This window comes from Aspergillus lucknowensis (genome assembly GCF_044049455.1).
Source record: "Aspergillus lucknowensis strain CBS 449.75 chromosome Unknown BJX67scaffold_12, whole genome shotgun sequence".
In the NCBI taxonomy this organism is placed as follows: Eukaryota; Fungi; Ascomycota; class Eurotiomycetes; order Eurotiales; family Aspergillaceae; genus Aspergillus; species Aspergillus lucknowensis.
This window is the reverse complement of record NW_027263556.1, coordinates 25,013-42,615: the sequence shown is the minus strand read 5'-3', so window position 1 is coordinate 42,615 and position 17,603 is coordinate 25,013. Positions and strand designations below refer to the sequence as shown.

General features: G+C 52.9%; 6 protein-coding genes across 6 annotated transcripts; 3 read left to right on the top strand and 3 right to left on the bottom strand.

Moving 5' to 3' along the window:
* Nucleotides 1-23: 23 nt before the first annotated feature.
* On the bottom strand, nt 24-4,958 carry BJX67DRAFT_348976 (EF hand domain protein). The gene is made up of 6 exons (XM_071028703.1): nt 4,627-4,958; nt 4,344-4,498; nt 4,131-4,254; nt 3,854-4,039; nt 515-3,786; nt 24-452 (listed from the first exon to the last, which is right to left on the bottom strand). The coding sequence occupies exons 1-6, from the start codon at nt 4,637-4,639 to the stop codon at nt 426-428; spliced, it is 3,777 nt and encodes a 1,258-aa protein (XP_070887678.1). The 5' UTR covers nt 4,640-4,958; the 3' UTR covers nt 24-425.
* BJX67DRAFT_348972 (tubulin alpha chain) lies at nt 4,933-7,491 on the bottom strand. Its single transcript, XM_071028702.1, has 6 exons — nt 7,114-7,491; nt 6,996-7,036; nt 6,872-6,898; nt 6,699-6,774; nt 5,672-6,626; nt 4,933-5,605 (listed from the first exon to the last, which is right to left on the bottom strand). Exons 1-6 carry the CDS (start codon nt 7,136-7,138, stop codon nt 5,386-5,388), a joined length of 1,344 nt encoding a protein of 447 aa, XP_070887677.1. The 5' UTR covers nt 7,139-7,491; the 3' UTR covers nt 4,933-5,385.
* A 215-nt stretch (nt 7,492-7,706) lies between these two features.
* On the top strand, nt 7,707-9,043 carry BJX67DRAFT_34056 (uncharacterized protein). Its single transcript, XM_071027805.1, has 3 exons — nt 7,707-7,755; nt 7,822-8,294; nt 8,385-9,043. The coding sequence occupies exons 2-3, from the start codon at nt 8,010-8,012 to the stop codon at nt 8,835-8,837; spliced, it is 738 nt and encodes a 245-aa protein (XP_070887676.1). The 5' UTR covers nt 7,707-7,755; nt 7,822-8,009; the 3' UTR covers nt 8,838-9,043.
* On the bottom strand, nt 9,044-12,404 carry erdS (aspartyl-tRNA synthetase, cytoplasmic). The gene has a single exon (XM_071027741.1). It carries the CDS (start codon nt 12,126-12,128, stop codon nt 9,249-9,251), a length of 2,880 nt encoding a protein of 959 aa, XP_070887675.1. The 5' UTR covers nt 12,129-12,404; the 3' UTR covers nt 9,044-9,248.
* Nucleotides 12,362-14,557, top strand: BJX67DRAFT_348964 (alpha/beta hydrolase). The gene has a single exon (XM_071028701.1). It carries the CDS (start codon nt 12,980-12,982, stop codon nt 13,991-13,993), a length of 1,014 nt encoding a protein of 337 aa, XP_070887674.1. The 5' UTR covers nt 12,362-12,979; the 3' UTR covers nt 13,994-14,557.
* Nucleotides 14,558-15,311: 754 nt separating this feature from the next.
* BJX67DRAFT_387211 (serine hydrolase domain-containing protein) lies at nt 15,312-17,602 on the top strand (the record flags this gene model as incomplete). The annotated part of the gene is made up of 4 exons (XM_071034193.1): nt 15,312-15,870; nt 15,920-16,039; nt 16,122-16,377; nt 16,438-17,602. 4 exons carry the CDS (start codon nt 15,312-15,314, stop codon nt 17,387-17,389), a joined length of 1,887 nt encoding a protein of 628 aa, XP_070887673.1. The 3' UTR covers nt 17,390-17,602.
* Nucleotide 17,603: the final 1 nt, after the last annotated feature.

Below are 17,603 nucleotides of genomic sequence, written 5' to 3'. Positions count from 1 at the left end.
CACTACGTACCAGAGGCTGGGAATATAGAAATTAGTCTGATTATAACAAGCGCCGGCCGCTCCGGCCTCGTCACGGTCTCGTAACTCGATCCTAGATTACATCAGGTAGCCATACAGGGAGGGGTTTTTATAGGGGAAACCCAGCAGACCTGATCGACAACAGGTCGGGATTGGGCGTAGGGGGAAGGGATATACAAAGCAGCAGCAGAAGTGGGATATGCAGACTGAGAAGTAGGAACAAGGTACAAGAGAAGCATACGAATAGGAATGAGGATAAACAAAGGTCATGTGAACGCAGGGCTAATAATAAAAATTAAAGAAAGGGATAAGATAACGATAGACTAGGCTATGTGCATGCAGTGGCGATTGATGAGACACAACCTCAGAAACGAGACTTGAATAGCATTGTATCGGGAATGAGGAGATCAAGATTTTGTCAGGTGGTCGATTGCCTGTTATCCATGAGTTAGCATAGGTTCCATGTCTCTCCATTTTGCAATCCAAAAGAATATACCTTGTCAATGTTGTAGTCGAACTTCTCGAGGGCGGCAAGGGACGCATCTCGCGGGAATCCCATGCCGGTAAGACGCTGAAGGTTCGGGTCGTCTTGCGTATCAGTCTGAAGCGCCCAGCCGGGCTGTTTGGCTTCGGGGGTAGTGGTTGAAGGAGCTCCGTTTGTTCCCTCTGCGCCTGGAGATTTCACACTGTCTAGCGGAGCGAAGAGCGCTTCCCAGTCATGGTTGTCTGGTTTTGTGGTGGGGTTGATAGGGCCCGAAGACGATGAAGTATTGACGTTTTGGTCGAAGGAGAAGAACTCGGAACCAGCATTAGTAGTGGAAGCAGCAGCCTTCTGCTGTCGAGATGGTGAAGAGTCAAAAGAAAAATCGAAGTCCAGGTTGTTATTATTCCGACTATCGGATCTCTCGAAATCGTCATCGTCATCGTCATCTGCTTCTTTTGCAGGAGCCAAATTTAGCCCCGAGAAGGCCGCTTCGAAGTCGGGAACCTTTGACCCACTAGGGCTTTGTGAAGGGGGTGAGGTCTTGGTTGCATCATGCTGAGCTTCTCCGCCGACGATAGGCGCCCGGGTCGTGGCTTCAACAGAGTGAGGAGCGTCCAGGGGGGCTGTTGGATCGGCTCTATTCGGAAGCAAGCCATTGAACTCGGGGGGGGCGTTGCAAGCAACGTGCTTGTCCGTACTTCCATCGTTCTTCGGAGGGCTCGGCTGCGACTCCGTTGGGGGTGGAGGTAGAGGCGAGTTAGTAGACGACCCCGGAGTTGGGAACGCAGCAAGTTGGGTTGGTTCAATGGCATCGGATTTCTGCGCAGCCTGATTCTGCTGAGGCAAAACGGGAGTGAAGTTATCGTCGAAGCCCAGCTGAGCTTCACTGTCCGTGCTGTCATCATCGTCATCATCATCAATTTCGCGAATTGGTGGGAACTCTGATTCAGGAGCACCGTTGGTTGTGGTAGTATTCGGCCCCTTCATTGCAGCAAAAGCCTCTTCGAAATCGTTGTTCTGTTGTGATCTAGACCGTACATGTGCTGGGCCGCCAAATAGCTCGTCAAAACTTGGGTCCTTTGAGTCGACTGGTTTCTCTTCACTGCCTAGCGGTCTCTCTGCTGGTGCGGGATTTTCAAAAGCACCAGGTATGGCCGGAAACCGTTCCTCGGACGCATCAAAAGGGGATTCAGGCGCAGCGCGAGCTTCGCGGCCGCCGACATGTGAAGGGGATCCAACGCTAGATGTATCTTGAGTACCAAGTCGGCTACCTGGAGGAGACACTTTAGTAGAGGTGGTTTCTGAATGAGCTCCACCTCCAGCCAAGGGAAGCGCATTTGGCGTGAGTTGCCTAGAAAGAGGGGGAGGCGGTGGCTCCGAACCGAATGCACCAGCAGACGAGGGCGGGGGAGACACGGATGGCGTCGGTGCTCCTGAACCACCCGGAGACTTTACTGAGCCCGTCTGGGAGTCGGCACGGAACGAGGTAGGTGGCGGAGGGGCCGCACCCGTAATTGTAGGAGGACCCCAAGAAGAACCAAAGAGACTATCAAAGGCACGCTGTTGGTCGTTCGAGATCTGGGGAGAGGCGACGTTATTGCTCTCGCTGGAACCGGTCATTGTACGCTTGAAGAAGGGATTGGTGGTCTGACTAGTAGTAGAAGCAGCCGGGCTTGTCACAGCTGGAGGGTTGAGGGCGGGAGAAGTAACTTCTTCGGGCTCTGCTGGTTGCTCCTTAGATACACTGCCGATTTCCTCTTGAATCTTATCACGTTCCCCCTCTACCGTTGCCAGCTGCTTTTTGTTTATGGCAACAAGGCCTTTCTGCTGACGTGCGTCCGAACGAGCTTTCTCTAATGCCGGCTTCAGCTGTGCGACTGCTGCGTTGGCTTCACGGATTTTCTCCTTCAGGCTGGCGTTCTCCTGTTGATCAGCCGTGAGAGCGGCGGATACCTGGCTGTATTGGTTCTGAAGATCCTGTCTGCTTCCATCGAGTAAAGCGTATTCTTGCTGGAGCTTACGCGTCTCGGATTTCGAGGCCTTTAGGCGTTCTTCCAGAGCCTTAAAATTCTTGACCTCTTGCTCGTACATTGTTCTGGCCTGGGCAAGACGGGACTCGAAGTCGCGTTTCTGCTGAGAAGTTTGAGATAGTTCTTGCTCGGTAGCTGTTCGCTTCGTCTGCACATTCTGCATCTCGTTTGCCAGGGAGCCGATCTGATTAGATAGATTGGCGAGTTCGGTGGTTTCTTGCGTCAACTTGCCGGACTCCTCCGGATCATTGTCTCCGAGCAGGTCGTCGGCAGGCTGAGGTGGAGAGCGAGCCGTTGATGGAACAGATGAGGCGCCAGTTGTTTGTGGCTGGAGGCTCTGGCCGAAAGAAGATGAGGGAACGAAAGGCTTGAAAGCTGTTGCACTTCCCGGCGGTGATGTCTGGAGACCTGGCAAGCTCGGCGTCGGGAAAGGTGCATTTGAGTTTCCAGTGGACTGCGGTATCTGAGGAGCGGGAGCGGCAGGCCCGGTTGAGAATGGATCGAGGCCAAAGAGGTCATCGGCAGCAGTACGGGCAGGGGCGGGTGGTTGAGCTGCAGGTGGGGGTGCAGGTGCGGCCTGCGCAGAACCTGGTCGACGCATATTCGGAGGAATTAATGCGGGAGGTAAGGTCTGCGGCAGGGGCCCTTTTCCTGTGTACTGTTGGCGAATTAAATACATAGCAACGGCAAACTCGTCTCTCGTCAGTTGACCGTCAGCATCAATGTCTGCAAGGTCCCAGATAACGGCTAGAGTCTCCTCAGGTAGCTGAGCTTTCGTAAAAAAGGCGACGGCCTGGTCACCACTTATTACCCCAGACTTTGCGGTATCAACAGTGTTGAAATAATTGTCGAATTGCAGTTTCTCCTGTGGAGAAACAAGCCAGTCGCCGCCCGTCGATTGTGCGGAAAGAGGAGAGCCAAACTGCTGCCTATTAATTGGGCTCTGGGTACGTTGAGGTCCAGTGAACTGTTTGGGGATCGCGGGTACTGGAGGAACGTCAAGCCCTGGTCTAGGACCACTCATGGAGCCACGGCCAGCTCCTCGGCGGGCGGCTGCCTCATACAAACCGGGAGGTAGCGTTTGAGGAATTCCTCTCATGAGCCCAGACTTATACGAGGTGAGTAAGTGCATGGCGATAATGAACTCTGTCGAATCAAGAGCTCCCCGTTGTTTGGTATCCGCTAAATTCCATATCCGGCCAAGAATCTCGTTTGGAAGCCTCGCGCGTTCGAAGATTTGCTTCGCAGATTCACCTTGTGAAGGAACGAAAAGTTAGCGGGAGCGATGGGATGGGGATAAGCTTCGTGGAACAATACTCACCAGAGATACACCCGCTCCGAGCGACATCCGACTTGTCAAAAAGCGAAACAAACTTGTTGGCATCATCGGGATTCAGGGGAGGAACTCGAATCGGGCCTCCAGCCGGCTGTGGGCTGCTCACACTCGCATCGGGAGGAGGGCTGGTGGTATCAATTGGGATTCCGTCAAATCGAGGCAACGGGCCGGCTAGAAGTGGCTGATTCTCAGCGAACATCTCACAACTACTTCAAGGAGGGGAAGCAAAGGAACTAAGCCCGTGTGACCCAGGCTGACTTACGTTGTGAAGCCAGTTCTTCTGTTGGCGCGCGACCGGCCTGAGCATGTCCAATCAAGCGCATCACGACCCCAAACCCAGAGGGCGTCAAGAGCCCCCTGTTCTCTTTGTCCGCGATTTGCCATATCTAACGTCGTTGAAAAGAACTCGCAATTAGACAAACGCGTCTCGCTTGGAAGGCAACAATCCTCTAAAGAAGTTGGGGATTCGACATACCAATCCGAGAGTTTCGGGGGAGAGCTTTGTCTTCTCGAAGAATGGGACAGCGATCTCGCCTGTGATGACACCAAGGTTCGTCGTATCGGCAGCTTGGAAGAGCTGGTAGAATACTCGTTTCTCCTCGGGAGTTAAGTTGAGATTCGGTTGGCGTGCTGTGCAGGGTGTAAGCATCCGTCAGCTCCGTTGGCAACGATGTCGCTATCCAGGCAACCGCAAGCATCTCCAGAGAGCGAGCGCAAGAGCTCCCCGCGATCCCGGGAGATCGGTAGCGGAAACTCACCATTGTCGGCCATGATGATAGCTCACGAGGAGCGGGTCACCCCTTGTGGGATTCCAGCGTTATTCTCCGAATGGTTGTGTGGTGTTGGACCGTCAGTGGAGGTCACTCGAAGAAGCCACGGGCATAGATGGACGGAGGGCCAAGACGACAGCTGTCTTGGAGGTCGGGAAGTAAAAGGGGACGGTCGTGTGGAAGGAGAGCGGGAAGAAGAGTGATTAGAGCGCTCAACGAGGGACGCAGGGCAGAGTTGGAGGGGGCTAGGGATTATTACGACGCATCATTTGGGTGAGCAGGCGCTTTGAGGACTGGACTGGACGAGGGGGTCCAACGGGGCTGTCCACGTTGGCTGGGCGGTCAGTCCTGCCGAACTTCTCTCCCGCTCCATCAGCTCCCCCCAGCGACAAGCATTCGTCATTCAGAAAAGAAGCTGTGTCATCATTGCCATCCGCTGGAACTATCCCGATCAAATCACATTTGTATTATTGTCCATATTCCTGTATCCAGCCTGACAGCTTGAGAGTGGATGCTTGTCTCCACGTGAATGCATCCACTCCTAAGCCAGTTCCAACATACTCTAAGCAGAAAATAAGTCGTCAACGAGAGGTAAATTTTTGCTGCTTGGGATATTAAAGATATATCAGACAGAAAATCCGCAACTAGTCTGTACTAAGCCAATGTCTCCTATTTGCCCGTCGCCAGAGTAGCACCTGGGCTAACGCCTAGCTCCCAATAGAGCCATTGCAGCAGTTATGACCACACTTAGTACTCCTCAACCTCCTCTTCCATAGAATCGCTGGCAACTTCCTCATAATCACGCTCCAGGGCGGCCAAGTCCTCACGGGCCTCAGAGAATTCACCTTCCTCCATACCCTCACCAACGTACCAGTGCACGAAAGCACGCTTGGAGTACATGAGGTCGAACTTGTGGTCGAGAGCGGACCAGGCCTCAGAGATGGCAGTAGTGTTGGACAGCATGCAACTATTCACATGTATCAGTATTTTCTCAACTCCTGACTTTGCCTTCACCCGGTGGACGGGAGCTTACACAGCACGGTTGACCTTGGCCAGGTCTCCATTGGGCACCTGTTGAGGAGGCTGGTAGCAGATACCGATCTTGAAACCAGTCGGGCACCAGTCAACGAACTGGATGGTTCGCTTGGTCTTGAGCGTCGCAACAGCGGCGTGGGTCTCCTTGGGGACAACATCACCGCGGTACAGCAGGCAGGTCGCCATGTACTTGCCATTGCGGGGATCACACTTGACCATCTGGTTGTTAGGCTCGAAGCAGGACATGGTGATCTCTTGAACCGAGTTGGCTTCGTGAGACGCCTTGTCGGCGGAGATGACGGGAGAGTAAGCAACAAGAGGGAAGTGGATACGGGGATATGGAACGAGGTTGGTCTGGAACTCATTCAGATCAACGTTGAGGGAGCCATCGAAACGGAGAGAAGCAGTGATCGAAGAAACAACCTGAGCGATCAGGCGGTTGAGGTTCTCGTAGCTAGGGCGCTCAATGCCGAGGTTGCGGCGGCAGATGTCATAGATAGCCTCGTTGTCGACCATGAAACTGCAGTCGGAGTGCTCAAGAGTGGTGTGGGTGGTGAGGATGGAGTTGTATGGCTCGACAACGGACGTGGCGTTCTGGGGGGCAGGGTAGACGCAGAACTCGAGCTTAGACTTCTTGCCATAGTCGACAGAGAGGCGCTCCATCAACAGAGCGCCGAAACCAGAACCGGTACCACCACCAAAGGAGTGGAAGACGAGGAAGCCCTGGAGACCGGAGCAGGAGTCTGCCATCCTGCGGACCTTGTCGAGGACCTGGTCAATCATTTCCTTACCGACTGTGTAGTGACCGCGGGCGTAGTTGTTTGAGGCATCCTCCTTCCCGGTGATCAAGTTCTCGGGGTGGAAAAGGCTGCGGTACGTGCCAGTGCGGACCTCATCGACAACATTGGGCTCAAGATCGCAGTAAATGGTACGGGGAACATATTTTCCTTGGCCTAAGAGTGCACAGCACGTATTAGACGATCACGCTTGTGAAGAGAATTTGAGCGATAGATTTTAACGCGTACCAGTCTCGGAGAAGAAAGTGCTGAATCCGTGGTCGGGATCTTCTTGCTTGCGTTCTTCGGTCAAGTATCCGTCCGGCTAATCAGTCGGTCAGACAGCTGCTTGCCAAAACATGACGATCCGGGCGGCACAATCCAGGAATTCAAGCCTTTCCCGAAACTCAGTTGTCACGTACCTGGATACCGTGCTCAAGGCAGTAGAGCTAGGGAAAAAAAGCCAGGTCAGCTAAAGTAAGTCCTTCACAAACTTGACGACCATCTTTAATTCCCCCATCATAACATTTCAGCGGCGTGAATTACCTCCCAGCAGGAATTAGCGATCTGGCAACCGGCCTGGCCAACTGTTGGGCAAGATAATTGTCAATACCGCGCTACCCAGCGAAACAAACAAGCGAGGGGCACGGGGCACAAAACGGACCGTTCAAACTGATGACTTCTCTCATCTTGTCGAGGTAGGTTGAGGTTGGTGAGAGGAGAAATATGAAATGAGTAGAGTTTGGAGAAAGAGAAGAAGAGGACGAAAATCGAGCAGGCGCAGCGGACGATCTGGAGTTCTGGACGGGGGCTGCCTTCAGGGGTAAGTTTGGTAAATAATGGATGATGGGAACCACAAAGTGAGAGCGAAGAGATAGGGGGGAATGGGGAGGGGGAAAACAGGAGGAAGGGAACCGGTGGGCGCGCCGGGAACTCACTATTGGCAACGGCGACACTTAGCTGCAAAAGCAATTGCCCAATATCTTGGGCAATCTGTCAATTCGATTTGCTGAGGACAATTTTTTTGTCGTCTTGACTCTTTTCGTCCATGCGCTGTCAACCTCACCACCAAAGGTTCTCAAGGTTTGCTGTTGATCCATCCATTTTGGGTCGCGTTGGGGTTCCGTGGCCGTGATTGGTTCCCAGAGACCCGCGTTTGCCCTGGCGGTGAAGACGCTGAGTCATCAAGCTTTAGTCACGTGCATCATGGCGATATGCAGACATGAAGCTCTTCAGAAGCTCTCCATCCAAGGTCGATCAACCATCACCATGCGGCCCAAATAGTAGACCTCCGCTGCTGTCGATTGTAAGCAGCATCTATCTTCTCGAGGGAACCGAATGGGGTTGCGATCAGCCAAATAACCCCAAATAGCCCATCTGCTTACAGATATATATCCCGCAGACCTTCGGTGGATGGGATTGCTCTACCCCGACGACACCATCCAGCTACCACAAGTCTCGGGGCAGATAGACACTCTCTCGGTGATTTTTCGAGATCGTCAACCCTCATAACCTTCGCCTCCGCGTTATACCATCAGCAAGCCATGTAGCCTTTGGACAATGTTGCTCCTCTGCGTCTACATAGCCACCCTCCTTACCCTCCCCGTCTCCGCCAACGTCGAAAAAACCATCTTTCTCGCTCCATCCACTCTCGTACTCCCAACGCTCGACCCGAACCTCGACGACCTTGGTTTGGAGCGCCTCTCCCCCGAAGATGGCTTCCTCCGAACGAAATTGAACGCCTCCTTCCCAACGGCCGATAACTGCGGCACAGAGTCCTGGTACTTCCTCGAAAATCTGCACCCTGGGCAACGTTACGAAGTCCGAATATGTTGGCTGGCTACTGTACGCTCTGCCCTCCCAGACCCGCATACTTGATATTTGCTCAGTGTTCCCATCAAAGTCGCTAACTAAACTTGTATTGCGGGTTCTTAGCAACCAACAGACTTCACCCTCAAAACATTCACCCTCCCCGAAGTCCTCGAAGACCGCGCCCTCCTCTCATCTATAAGCCTTTACTCCTCCTCGCGACTCTCATCATCCCAGCCACAGACGGCGCTCACGCCCAATCGCCGTGTGAGTTCTGTTGCTACTACGGATTCCGCTCCGGCATCAGACTCCGTCCTTTTTCTTCGGATCGTCGCTGCGGCAGATTATTTCTCCCTAGATCGGGCGTTGATGGAGAATGTACCACCTGTGTTGGCGGATATTATTCTTGATCCGTTCCTAGGAAATGTGTTTCCGAAGAGTTTGGTACCGACAGCATGCTGGGTGAGTGTCGTTGCTTGTTTGGCGGTTTTTGTGGCTAGGTGGATAGCTAGGGAGCTTGAGAGGGTGATGGGCTCAGTAGATATTGGTGGTTCAGGGAATGAGATGAAGGATCGTTAAGCCTCCCGATAACTATGAAAGAGGCCGTACTGGCCACGGACGCGACGTAATTGAATTGAGGTTATGGTAATGCCAAAGCATGTGCTGTATTATTTGAACACCAGAAAACTATCCAAAGTCGTTCTATCTGTGGCAAAATTGGACAATCACGCGTACGTATCGGACATCGCAGTGTATTATTCCATCATTTCGACATATGCAATTGAGGGGAGGTATGTTCATATTATCCAAAACACGTAAGAAGGCATCGCGATAAATAAGACACAGGGGGAATAAACGGGAATAGATGGCAAAATATGAGGAAAGAGAATGTAATCAAACCCAGTCAGCCGCTCTATCGTCAGAGGCAATGTTAAAGGCAACGACGATATGCTATTATATCGAGGGACTCCAAAAAGGTCCCGCTTCCGTTTAATCCTCAAAGAAGTGTAGAATCGCCCGGATACCCTTCTGGCCGAGACCATGCGGTGGGTACGCGATGTAGAGAGGCTCATCGACAGCTCCAAGTTTGGCACGGAACTCGCTCTTCCGGACCAGGTGGAACTGTTTCGCGAGTGCGTCATACGTATGTTGCAGCATCTTCATCTTCGCGCCATGCATGTTATGACCTGCTTTCAATGTGTTTGTCGCCCCGGCGCCGAATGTGAGTTTCTTGACGCCAGCACGGCCTGCTGACTGGATAGCATGAGTGATGAGAGACTCGATGACACCGTTTGGCGAGCCTGGAAAGTCAAACGTGTATTTGACCTGCATCCCGTAGGTAGGTGATATTGTAACCAAAGTGACAAAAGCGCAAATTGTCCCCTCTTTGTCGACGGCATAGAAGTACCAGCGGTGTTCATGGTCGCGCCAAGGATGAATCTCAGAGAGATGCACCTGCGTGCCCTTGCGGTTTGACTTCCAGTCTTCAATTCGTTTGTCGATAGCCTCGCGGATGGTGTCCGGCACCGGTTCACCCTGGTTATGAGCGACAATCTTGATATCTTCGTTCTCAGTGCGTCGGATCTTCTTGGCGAGGTCACCGTCCACAGCGGCTTGGTTGCGCGATGGCTCCACCCGTTCTTCGGCGATGCAGGACAAACTCCGCCAACCGAGCTTCTCACCCAAAACCGTCTCAACTTCCGGAGAGCAGAGAAGCCAAATCGGCTTGTACTTAGTCTCGCGACGTAGCCACCGTAGGAACTGTGTGATAATCCGAGTATACTGTCTCTCATCACACAGGGGGTTGCCAGGTATCATCGCATAATTATTGCTGCTGATGACATACGAAATAGCCGCGCCGGTAGCCATATCCCGCCAGATCTTGAAACGCTCATCACCCCAGGATGTGGAAGTGGCATCACCATAGTTGGCGATTAAGTGTTCCATTGGTTGCAGCTCAGTTTCGCTTGCGGCCACGGCTCCTCTCTTTTCCCTAACCCAAGGCGGATCAATAGTAGACGATTCTGGGTGCCGCAGGTGCAGGACGGGCGGTTTGGCAGGGAAGCTCCTGGGATCACGATGGAACAGAGATGCGAGACGAATATTGCCTAGTTTGAGGATGAGCATCAACATACGCTCTAAACCAATACCGGCGCCTGCGTGCGGTGGTGCCCCCCAGCGGAATCCTTCCATATACTCTTCCATAGTATCCGGATTTATACCCACCCGGCGCATGTTTTCCTCCAACATGTGCGGATCGTGAATACGTTGGCCGCCAGAGACAATTTCTTGGCCGCGAATGAACATATCAAACGAATTCGTAAATCGGTGGTCATCCGGGTCAGGCATCGCGTAGAATGGGCGAGCACCAACAGGAAACTTATCGAGAACGTAGTAATCCGTTCCATACTTTTCCTTGACCAGTTCTCCCAGTCGTATCTCGTCTCGAGTACCAAGATCTTGGTCCTCGGGGAGCGGGTTGCCTTCATCATCCCGCCACCCTGAGTCGTTCAGCATTTTGATACCATCACTGAAGCGAATAATCGGGGTCTCGTCGAGCCAGACGAGGTCTTCCGAGGGAAACTGGTGTTTGATTATCTCGATCTCCCGGCGGTACCGTCCGTAAATGCCTTTTAAGATGGTTTTGATTACGCCGTCGAGCACTTCTAGCATCTCGTGGTAGTGCTCCTCGATGGACATCTCGAGGTCCAGGCCAGTGTACTCTGTCAGATGCCGGTGTGTGTTGGAATTCTCAGCGCGAAAAACGGCACCAATCTCATATACACGGCCGAAATCCGCAGCAATAGCCATCTGTTTCGCGAGCTGTGGGCTTTGGGCCAGGAACGCATTGCGGCCGAAGTAGTTGACCTCGAAAACGCTAGCACCAGACTCCGTTGCGGCGCCTTGTAGCTTTGGGGTGTGGATTTCGATGAAATCGCGCTCATCCAGCGCAGACCGGAAAAGATTGCTAATTGCGGACTGAACTCGAAAGACAGACTGAGAAGTTGGGGTACGGAGATCGAGCAGGCGGTTCGTCAGTCGGGTGCGGTCTGAAATATGGCTCTGACGGCCTTCCACCAGGTCTTCTTCCGCGGTGCGTATTTCTGCTTCGTAGACGCTAAAAGGAACAGGGTCTTCACGACGCACGACAAGATGGATTTCATCAATGGCCACCTCAACATCGTGGATAGTGCACCCCAAAACGGGAACGTCCGGGGCTTGAATAGTGCCACGGATGCGGACAATGCAGCCTGTCTTCAGGTGCTCGGCCCATTGAACCATAGCAATGGATTTGACACCGGGTGTCTCGTGGAGGACACCTTGGAAGGTACTCAGCTGCTGTCTAAAGACGAGGAAGACCAGTTTTGCACTCATTCGACGTATTATATGTAACCTCGCCGTAAAGAGCACCTGCTGCCCGACCATGGATGCAGAAACATCGTCAAAGTTCAGGCGCTGTTCCCGCTTGCGGGAAGCCGATTGTAGGAGAGGCAGGTCGCCATACCGTGCCCTCATCTCTGGGGTCTCCTCACGGACAGCCTGGGCAACCTCTTCCTTATGGCGACGCTCAGACTCTGAAGACCCAAGGTCCTCGCTTACCCGAGATCGTTGTTCGCTCTTCCTCTGGCGGCGAGCGAGCCGCTTCTGCTGGTTCTTGCTCAAGGCCCCAGCCCCTGTGGGGAGGGAATCGTCGGAAACTTCATCCGACGAAGACGCATAGTTATCTCGGTCGCGGAGGAAGCTGCTCAGGATGCCTCGACGAGGTGAGGAGGACCCCGAGGGAGAGGAGCCCTTGGAGTGGGGGAGGGAGGGAAGAGAGGCCTCATCGATCTTCGGTTTGATCTTGGACAAAGCCCGTTTGATGGACATGGTGTGGGATGGCAGATTAAGGGCCGCGACAGAGCACCAGCGAATTGACGAAACAGAAAGCGTTGGAGGAGGGAGAGAGGGAGAGAGGGAGAGAGCAGAAGAGTTCAGACGGCGGAAGAGGGGCTGAACGGTTCCAGTGCCTGGTCGAAGATTTGGCCAGGCCGATTAGTGAGCGCCGAACAATCCGTTGGTCAGCGGCCTTCTTGCTCGTCGAGAACCGTGGATGCTCTGGGGGAAGAGTTAGAATACAATCAATGTCAAGACGGAAGGGCCGACCTTACAGAAAAGCAACGTCAGGCCCTGATTCCCGTGGTATATCCTGGTTTCTTCTCCGCGGTGATGTCATGTGCACTCCCTCACCCAAGGGAAGATCCGGGATGTGCTCCAGTCAACCAGTTGCGACAATTCGACATCATCGCCCACGGCCCCCTTTCCAGAAGCAATAATTGAGCCTCCTGCTGCAATTCTTTACTGCGCGATGGGGCGATTGAACAACCGCGGCTGAGCACATCCCTCGTTCCTTGCCCTATGCTTCGCGGCTTCTTGTCAGCGGCGGTCATCTTCGCTCACTGCCGTCTGGGCCCTTCTTGGCTTGCCCAGCGCTCCCTTTCTCTCATTCTCTTGTTGCCCCAATTCGCCTCTCAACTTCTCGCCATCGCTTCTCTCTTCCGCCGCTTTGTCTTCATTCAACTTCTGTTCTCTGGAGAAGCCATTTGCCATTGACGAGACCTAGATTCCGTGTGTTCTCTCGTCAACTGCAGGCGTGGTGAACTCCGTTCCTGATATTCCCTCCGATTACCTTTTTCTCTGCAGTGCATATTTCCCACCCAGGTGTGTGGTCCGTCACTGCCATGGCTTCTTCCCGCTGGTGGCTGTATGCGCAGGCCGTTTTCTGGCGCTTTTTAATGCGCCTGGGGATGATCTTCCATCACATTCCGCATCCGCGTCCTCCGAGCCCTACATTCTCCCGCTCGTTCCCGTCTGGCTCTTCCAAAGTTGTCCTACGCTTCTATTGTCCCGCTGGCTACGTCCAAGGTCGCAAGGAAGGCCGCCGACTACCAGTTGTCGTGAACTTTCACGGCGGTGGATTTACACTCGGTGGCCCGACAGATGACGCCCGCTGGGCCCAAGCCGTCTTATCCGAAGTTGGCGCCGTCGTCGTGAGCGTTGGTTATCGCCGAGCGCCGGAACACCCATTCCCCGCTGCTGTCGATGATGGAGTCGAGGCTCTCCAATACCTCGCTGGCCATGCTACAGAGTTAGGATTGGATGTTTCTCGTGTTGCGCTCAGTGGATTTTCTGCAGGAGGAAATCTGGCTGTTACTGTTCCGCTGCGACTTCGAAATGCTTTGGAAAAGGCATCGCAGGAGCGCTGGTTGAGTCGAGCCGAGTCGACGCAGCAGTTGGTGGCTACGACGGTCAGCGACCTGCACATTGTTGCTCTCTTCTGCTGGTATCCTATCCTAGACTTTGACGAGCCCCGGGAGCACCGTCGTGCGATGAGCATCAACCCCGACAAAACCCTACCATCCTTCTTCACCGATCTTTTTGATGAGTCTTACCTTCCTGATCTTGAGGAGCGCCGGTCCCCTTACGCATCGCCCGTATACGCCACGGACGAGGCATTACGTGATGCGCTCCCGCACGATATCTTCTTCTACATATGCGAATGGGATATGCTGATGAACGAGGGTCAGCAATTTGTCCGTCGGCTGCTGGACATCAATAAGCATGTGCGGGCGATGATGATCGAAAAGGCGCGACACGCCTGGGACAAGTCGCCCAACCCGTTCCGGGACCCTGACGAGGTGAATATTCTTTATAAGGACGCTTGCGCAGACATGAAGACACTCTTCAAGAAGTGAAATGCTTTTCTCACTGGATTGGTTCTTTTTTCAAAAATTTTTAGATCGTTATCATTAGAGATTCTGTGCAGGCACTGTTTGCGTGGCGTTTGGTCGGAGCAGTAAGAGGGATTTGACAATACTATTGTTCATGGCACTATTCTTCACTAAAGGCTGAATCACATCTATTTTTTTTATTATCAGCTCGACGTCATTGCCATTGAAGGAATACGATCGTATCAGGCCAAGATTGCCCTTTCAAGCAACTCTGCAAGACCACCCGGCATTCCAGGGGAGAATGCCGCCGTTCGCTGATCTTCACCTGAACCGCCTCGCTGTTTTGGATCCGCCTTCTCCATCGATGACCACTTTTCGGCGAACGGTCCATCAAACCTTGAAGAGTCACAAGATTTAGTGCGGTAATCGGACTGTCAGACACCACTGCTAGCAATTTATTAGTACTCTGTAGTCTTGTCTAAAACCAGCGAAGAAGCACTCACCAAGAGAATCTTGGAAGTATAGAGTATTTTGAAGCTCTTTGCATACTTGTCGCATTGCCAACCCACATGCAGATATCAAATGATCAATTCAAATTCATTGAAAAGAGGTTTAATTACAGTAATATAATTGGTCCATTCAGAATTCAAAGGTCCTAGGACTCGTAGTTCCCACAAGATGCTAGTGGCGTGGTGCTACCGTGGCCAGAGGCCTCTCGAGGCGCCATGATTGCTAACTGGTGATATTTTAACATACCAACTGGGCAAAATATGAAGCTTTTCGCGCGGTATAGGGATATGTTTATGGGCGAGAAGGCGGCGGTTAGTCAGTAATTCAATCCCAACACTAAGATTTCATAGATTCTCCTTAAATCTGCATGGTCGACCATGCAGAGTTGGTTTGGTACATTTGGTTAAATGGAGAACGCAAACAGATGGACCCCATCCATACTCGCCATAACCATGCGCCTTCTCTAAAATAGTTGAGCCGATTACAGCCGCATGAAAGTGGCGATCACCAGTCTCAGTTGGGAGTTGGGACATGCTTGGCGACAGCCCATGAGGAATTTTGATCTGCATGAGGTGCAATACGACACTTGCCGAATGCGGAAATCGTCAATCGCACCCGTGGACATGGGTAGGCTTTCCCTTCACCCTCTCGTCGCCATGTGCCATGCCAACGCTCCAATAGTCATGGAAAACGGGCTCTCCAAATTTCGTCAGTGGGATCGACAGATTCTGTGTTGTTTGGGGATTTGGGCAGGATAAAGACCTTGTTGAAACCCCCCCAAAAATCATTGATCGAAGTGCGGACAACCGCAGTATTCGCATTCAAGATCAAGATGCAGGTCCTCTCCTTCGTGGCACTTGCAAGCTTCTTTGCGGCCGCGTCCGCTCAGATTCCAACGGCACCCGACCTCACTCCCGATCCCAACTACAAGGGCTGTCCTCCTGATGGCCCTCTCCTTCCTCGCCCAACCGACCTAGCAAACTCGAAATACGTCCAGGAGGCAGGAAAGAAGCTTAGCCATTTACTCGACTCCGCCGTAAACGGCGAGATTGAAGCCGGCTGGATCAGGGAAAATGTCTCCTTCTCCCTAGCTCTTGTCTCTCCTTACGGGCCAGGGGGGGTTGAAGACAACGTGAAACCATTCTGGGAATACCACCACCGCGCAAAGAATAACGAACAAGGCGTAACTGAGGTGGATGGAGACACGCAGTTTCTGGTTGGCTCGGTCTCCAAGGTGTTCTCTGATCTGATGCTGCTCAGGTCTGGTGTTGATCTGCGGTCCCCTGTGACGGATTTCCTGCCCGAATTGCGCTCTCCCAAGTCCAAGATTCCCTGGGAGGAGGTTACTCTGGAAATGTTGGCTGATCATCTGGCTGGTGTACCCCCTAATGGTAAGATCGCGCTCGCTCTCAATCCGTATTGAGCGTTGACAATGTCAAGTGTTCTACGAATTCTACTTCCTCAACTCCTTCCACGAAAGCCTCGGGCTCCCACATCTTAAGGACTCGGAGTTTCCCCAATGCGGAGTCTTGGGTCTGAACGGTGCCTGCACTAAAGAGCGTACGTACTAGTATTACCCTTGGGTGCCCGGTTTCAAAGGCGTGAAATGCTATTGACACGTTAAAATGCTAATAACCCTAAGAAATCATCGAAGCCATACTATCAAAAGACCCGGTTGTTCCGCTCAACGCCAAACCCATTTATTCCCAACTCTCGTTCACCCTTTACACCCTCTGCCTTGAGGCTCACACCGGCAAAAACTACTCCCAGCTTCTTGATGAAACGATCTATAGCCCTTTTAACCTCCTCAACTCGGGCGTTTCCCCTGGAGACACCGAGAAAGCAGCCGTTCCCCCAGGCGTATCCAGCTGGGGGAGCGACTACGGCTTCAATGCTCCGTAGGCCCTCTTCCCTCTCGACATACCTTGTTCCTGAGACCAAACTCACGCGATACCTAGTGGTGGCGGTCTTTACTCAACTGCGAACGACCTAAGCGCGTTCCTCAGCTCCATCCTCAACTACAGTATCCTCGACACACCGGCCGACGTGCGCAAGTGGCTCAAGCCCCGCTCCACCACGAGCTCCCTCAACACCCTCGTCGGACGCCCCTGGGAAATCCTCCGGACAACCGACCTCCTTCCCCCGAAGCACGAGCACACGGTGGACATCTACGGCAAATCCGGCGGTGCAATGGGATACATGGCTCAAATCGCAGTTGTCGACCAGTACGGTGTTGGGGTCGCCGTTCTAACTGCCGGTCCAGTCGACTCAATGGATATCATCTACCGCGCCGTCCTAGGCACTTTTTTCCCCGCTATCGAGGAGGAAGCGCGCTTTCAGGCTCGCGGCCATGCGGGGACGTGGACGTCAAAGCCTGCAAACAGGACCCACGGAGATGAGAAGATCAAGTTAACCCTCAAGCTGGAGGACGACAACACGGGTTTGAAACTCTCTTCATACACCCGGGGAAACTCGTCAATGATTGAGGCCATCCAAACTTACTGGTATGCCGAGTACCTTCCTCTTGGATTCGGAATCCTCCCAGATGAACTCCGCGTTTATCCTACAGACTTGGAAATCCCGATCCCTGCCTCTGAAGCTTACGCTCTCCTTGCCGGATCCCATCACCCCGGACACCGCCAGCGCTCTGACGGAGAACATGAGGACGTCCAACTCGTCCGCCAAGAGTGGCGCATCAGTCTTGATATCGTCCCACTTGGCGGCGCGCAGATGTCTGATCTCCCCGGGCAGCATGTGGCAACGAACTACTGTGGCTCATGGCAGACGGTTGACTGGATGACTTACGGCGGCATCTCTCTGGACAAGCTTGTGTTCATTGTTGACAAGAATACCGGGAATGTCATCGGTGTTGAGGCTCCAGCTCTAAGGGGAGGTTTGTTGACCAGGTGATATCCGACGAACATACACACACACACACACACTCTCTCTCTCTCTCTCTCTCTTTTCTTTCTTGTCTTTATCTAAGTTCAGCTTTTGCCTCTTTTGTATAGTATTTCCTATTCCCTGTGTTCGGTTTCTGGTGTACCCAAGACGATGCTGCCTTTGCTTCGGCTTATCAGGCTCTTCTATTTCGCCCTACCGGATCTAATGCGATATAGACATC

Coding starts and splice junctions, on each gene's coding strand:
- BJX67DRAFT_348964 (XM_071028701.1), top strand. CDS start 12,980: ATGGCTTCTTCCCGCTGGTGGCTGTATGCGCAGGCCGTTTTCTGGCGC.
- BJX67DRAFT_348976 (XM_071028703.1), bottom strand. Junction 4,255..4,343: donor CCCCCGAAACTCTCGGATTG/GTATGTCGAATC, acceptor CAACGACGTTAG/ATATGGCAAATCGCGGACAA. Junction 4,040..4,130: donor AGAAGAACTGGCTTCACAAC/GTAAGTCAGCCT, acceptor AGCCACTTCTAG/CCGGCCCGTTGCCTCGATTT.
- BJX67DRAFT_348972 (XM_071028702.1), bottom strand. CDS start 7,138: ATGAGAGAAGTCATCAGTTTGAACG. Junction 6,899..6,995: donor TCGCTAATTCCTGCTGGGAG/GTAATTCACGCC, acceptor TTTTTTCCCTAG/CTCTACTGCCTTGAGCACGG. Junction 6,775..6,871: donor GCCTTGAGCACGGTATCCAG/GTACGTGACAAC, acceptor CCGACTGATTAG/CCGGACGGATACTTGACCGA.
- erdS (XM_071027741.1), bottom strand. CDS start 12,128: ATGTCCATCAAACGGGCTTTGTCCAAGATCAAACCGAAGATCGATGAG.
- BJX67DRAFT_34056 (XM_071027805.1), top strand. CDS start 8,010: ATGTTGCTCCTCTGCGTCTACATAGCCACCCTCCTTACCCTCCCCGTC. Junction 8,295..8,384: donor GAATATGTTGGCTGGCTACT/GTACGCTCTGCC, acceptor GCGGGTTCTTAG/CAACCAACAGACTTCACCCT.